The 5,000-nt window shown below is 40.2% G+C and overlaps 1 protein-coding gene across 1 annotated transcript in view; it reads left to right on the plus strand.

Annotated features, from left to right (window-relative positions):
* The window catches only part of reck (reversion-inducing-cysteine-rich protein with kazal motifs), a 59,513-nt gene that overhangs the window by 45,967 nt on the left and 8,546 nt on the right, over nucleotides 1–5,000 (plus strand). The window contains exon 17 of the mRNA XM_048266903.1: nucleotides 3,156–3,351. Within this exon, the coding sequence (XP_048122860.1) occupies nucleotides 3,156–3,351 (196 nt within the window). The remainder of the gene's footprint in view (nucleotides 1–3,155; nucleotides 3,352–5,000) is intronic.

The following is a 5,000-nucleotide window of genomic DNA, read 5'->3' on the forward strand; positions in this document are numbered from 1 at the left end:
GCCAAACCTGCTAACGCAAGCAGCACTTCCCATGGAAGGAGAAAAAGAGAGGGAAAGAGAGCGAGAGAAACAAACCCTTCTATGTTCAGACAGGTTTTGTCAAAAGTAGGTATTTCCATGATCTTCTAGGTTGTACCATAAACCCCCACAGAAACTCACTGGATTCAAACCCACAGCCACCGGGCACAGGGTACAAGCAGGGTACAAGCAGCAACCTATGAGCACTAGCATCTGTTGTTGTATGTACTCATACATAGTCACTATATTTGTATAGCTAGGGGGTGAGGTTCTGAGTGTCTGTGGTACAGTTGGTGACATATTGTAATGTCACTGAGTGTGATAATTTCTTCAAGATCCTCCTGGAACTATATTAACATCTTACCTCAAAGCAGATTCTCTCAAGACTTTACAGTTTCAACTTAAGCTTTGTGTATTGAAGTGCTTCATGTACTGAGGTGAAATGTGTGTGTGGGCAAGCTCTGTGGGTTGTATATATATGTATTATATATATATATATACGGCTCCTTATAAATCATATTAAAGTGTCACATTTTATACAATCAAGTCAAGTCAAGTCAAGTTTATTTATATAGCGCATTTCATACACAGAGGTCATTCAATGTGCTTTACATAAACAAAGCCAAACAATAATAACAAATAAAAAGCATAAAAGGTAAAGATCATAATAAAAAGAAAACATAAAACACAAGGTAAAATAATTTAAAAATAAAGGATAATTAGTAAGCAAAAAACAAAGGCAAAAGTAGTAAAAAAAAAGTAATAAAAGATAAAGTAGAATAATTATCAAGGCAGATTCAGAATTTGTAACTCGGCACAGTTAGCAGAAAGCATCTGAGAACAGTTTGGTCTTAAGTCTAGATTTAAAACTGGCTACAGTTGGGGCCTTTTTGATGTCATCCGAAAGTTGATTCCACAGCTGAGCCGCATAGCAGCTAAAAGCTGCTTCACCATGTTTAGTTCTAACAGTAGGTTTCACTAGCAGGTTTTTCACCTGGGACCTGAGAGGATGAGAAGGTGTGTACTGCTGAAGCATGTCTGACAGGTATTTAGGTCCTGCTCCATTTACTGATTTATAAACAAGCAATAGAGCTTTAAAGTCAATTCTGTGACTTACTGGAAGCCAGTGCAAGGACTTAAGAATTGGAGTAATGTGGTCAGTTCTTTTAGTTTTTGTTCTTTGAATCCTAGCTGCTGCATTTTGTATCATCTGAAGCTGTTTAATAGTCTTTTTAGGAAGGCCTGTGAACAGTCCATTGCAGTAATCAACCCTGCTGGAGATAAATGCATGAATGAGTTTTTCTAAGTCATATTTTGACATCAGCCCTCTGAGTCTGGCAATATTTTTGAGGTGGTAAAAAGCTGATTTAGTTGTCGCTTTCATGTGGCTGTTGAAATTTAGATCACTGTCAATTAATACTAATAGATTTTTAACTGTATCCTTTGCCTTCAACCCTTTTGTGTCAAGGAGAGTGGCAACCCTATGTCTTTCCTCCTTTTTACCAAATATAATTACTTCAGTTTTTTCTTTGTTCAGCTGAAAATGTTGAGACATCCAGGTGTTGATTTGTTCTATACACTGACACACAGATTCAAGAGGACCATAGTCGTTTGGTGACAGAGCTAAGTAAATTTGTGTGTCATCTGCATAGCTATGATATGAAATCAAGTTATTTTGGATGATTTGTCCAAGTGGGAGCATACAGAGGTTGAATAATAGTGGCCCTAAGATCGACCCCTGGGGATCACCACAGGTCAAGGACGTTGGTGTTGAGGTACAGTTTCCGATGGCAACAAAGAAGCTCCTTTCTTGTAGATATGATTTTAGCCAGCTGATAACTATGCCTGTAAAATTCAACCCAGTGTTCTAGTCTGTGTAGTAAAATATTGTGATCAACAGTGTCAAATGCTGCGCTAAGGTCCAGTAGCACTAGGACTGATGTTTTACCTGAATCTGTGTTTAGGCGTATGTCATTGGAAACTTTAATGAGAGCTGTTTCAGTGCTGTGATTTGCCCGAAAACCAGACTGAAAGTAATCAAAATACCCATTTGATGTTAGGAAGGTGGTTAAATGATTAAAGACTACTTTTTCAATAATTTTGCCAATAAAAGGTAGATTGGATATGGGCCTGTAATTGTTTAGCATGGAGGCATCCAGGTTATTCTTCTTGAGAAGTGGCTTTACGACAGCTGTTTTCAGTGACTTAGGAAAAGTGCCAGACAGCAGTGATACATTTACAATTTGAAGGACATCCACCGCTATGAGATGAAAAACAGTTTTGAAGAAATTGGTAATCATCTCTCTTACAGCAACACGCTGATTAGATTGGATTGATATGAAATGTCACTCCTGTTTTCTCCAAGGCCACTTTGGGGCAGTGGTTAAGGGGCTGGCCTAGCCTGCAGTAGCCAGAAAACGTGGGTTTAATGTGGGTTTAATTCCCGGCTTCCACCGTTGTGCCCTTGAGCAAGGCACTTAACCCCGATTTGCTCCATGGACAATGTAACAATGCCCTTGACAATATAATTGACAATCTATGCCGCTTTGGAAAAAGCGTCTGCTAAATGAATAAAAAAGTATGTGTAATCTGTACAACCACTTTCTGGGAGGCTTGAGGACGTGGCTGTTTAGATGTGGAATCTGATTCATTACAGAAGTGGTTGAGATGGAGGATATCTTAACTCTTAACTCTTAACATCTCAAAATGTTTCTCATATTGCTTGTCATGTACAGATCTTTTGGTTGGGGTTAGGGTACAGGAGAGAGGAGAACTAGCAAAAGAACGAGAGCAACAGAGAGAAAATAAAAATGGGGCGTCCAACAAAAGTTCTGCTCAAAAACGTTGTGCCGCATCATGCTGCACAGCACTGGGTCACCTCTGAAGGAAGTAATCAAACTGATTTTGTCGCTAACGCTCGCTCGCATCGCATGCAGTTAGAGCACGGTGTAGGCCTATGTCATCATAATGCCTTGAAACCTGTCTAAAATGTACTCCATTGTCACAGACTTTGAATACGATCAGAGATAAGACATTGCCAGATTATTAAGACATATAAATCTAAATGTCTTATGTGTGATTGTTTTTTTGTTTGCTTTCTCTCCGCTTGTTCTCCCTGGGCACCGCCGGCCCGACAGATGTGTACCCAGGAAGAGGGTGTGCCTCACGGACACGTCCGAGTTTCCATGCCAACAGTACGAGTGTGTGAGCAGGCCGTCCAGTTGTGACAAGAACCTGCTGGACCCTGTGTGTGACACCGACAACATGGAGCACCCCAACCTCTGTATGCTGTACCAGAGAGGCAAGACCCTGGCCTACATGGGCCACTGCCAGGTACTCTCACCACCTGCCACCAGAGGGCACTGTTTCACAAGGGGAAATGAGAGAGGCCCAGAGAGTCATCATATTGATGCACTTACATGTATTATATATACATGCATACATACATTCATACATACATACATACATACTGTACATGCATACATACATACACATACTATGTGCATCAGAGCGAATGTGCACATATTACCGTGTAGATCCTCAAATGTATATAGTTTTGTGGGTTTTTTTTCAGTTCTTTAGAAGAAAGTATGAAAATAGTGGATGTTGTAAATGGTAGGCTAGGACATAATATGATGTGTGTATTATATAGACATGGCATCTAATAGGGGTGTAACGGTACACAGAAGTCACGGTTCGGTTCATACCTCGGTTCGGACATCACGGTTCGGTACGAATTCGGTACAATGGAGGGAAAAGCAAAACCAAAAATGCAGAAAGCAATTTTTTTTATTGTGCATGTATCAGGCTGTACCACCTAGTGTCATACAGTCTCTTCTTCCCTGAGCTATCTGCAACAGCCTGAAGTGTGTAAGATGTAGGCTAAACAGTACAATAAGTACCCAGACTCCATCTGTAAGTTGTAAACAAAATAAGACAATCAGCTATAAAACTTAAAATAGGCCTGCAGCATCTCTTATTTATGAAAGTGCAAATTACATAGAATAATGATTTTTAAAAATCCACTTAAGCAAGACCTTCAACATCTGTGTTTAGTTGTATATGGAAGGGTCTACAATTTGCCTCAATATTTTTCAGTCTGTGTACAGTAATAATCTAACCTACTAACTGTGAAAATATCACACTATTTTGCCTTCTTTTAAAAAACGAAATTGCTCCTTTCATTTCATAAACAGACTACAACTAGAAGTCACATGACTTTGCCCTTCGACGTTAACTCACATGCATCGTAGCATGGTTTGTTTATTAGCCTAGTTAGCGTTGACACTTAGTGTCTATGCACTTAACACTACCAGCTCCTCATGTGAGAAGTTACAAGTTACCCCAACATAAAGGTAATTACCACGCGATTTACATGGCTTTCTGTCATTACGAAATCATTTAATTTAAGCCATAGGTTTTGGCTCTATTTGTATGTGTATCCAAAGGCTGGTGAAGCGCAGGGGAAGTTTTTTTTTTCCTCATTTCGGTGATTGGTAGCCTACATCATCTGGGTGATTGTTTCGAACATGTGTAGCATATATTTCCACTCACATACCCAACAACTGCTGAACAACGCCGACACACAGTTTCTTATCCACCACTCTCTCGCCTGTACTACTGTAACTGAAGTTCTCAAACTTGCGAAGAGACCAGCGGATCCTCTGTGTCGCCACCTTAATGCTACTATCTCTGACTGACTGACTCGACCAACGACCTGACTAAAAAACATAGGCGCCAATCAGAGCTTCAGAGCTGGCATGGAGGCTACAGATTAGCGTTAGGTGTCGCTAAAGAACTCCCCGTAACTCTCGCTAATCAACAGTAATTGCGCATGACATTAATTAATACGCATTAATGAAGTTTTATGTTTTTTTATACCGTGCATTCTCCGTGTAAATTCATGCACCGAACCGTGACGCCCGTACCGTTTCGGTTCAATACGAATACATGAACCGTTACACCCCTAGCATCTAATGGCC

This window comes from Alosa alosa, chromosome 16 (assembly GCF_017589495.1).
Source record: "Alosa alosa isolate M-15738 ecotype Scorff River chromosome 16, AALO_Geno_1.1, whole genome shotgun sequence".
NCBI lineage: Eukaryota > Metazoa > Chordata > Actinopteri > Clupeiformes > Clupeidae > Alosa > Alosa alosa.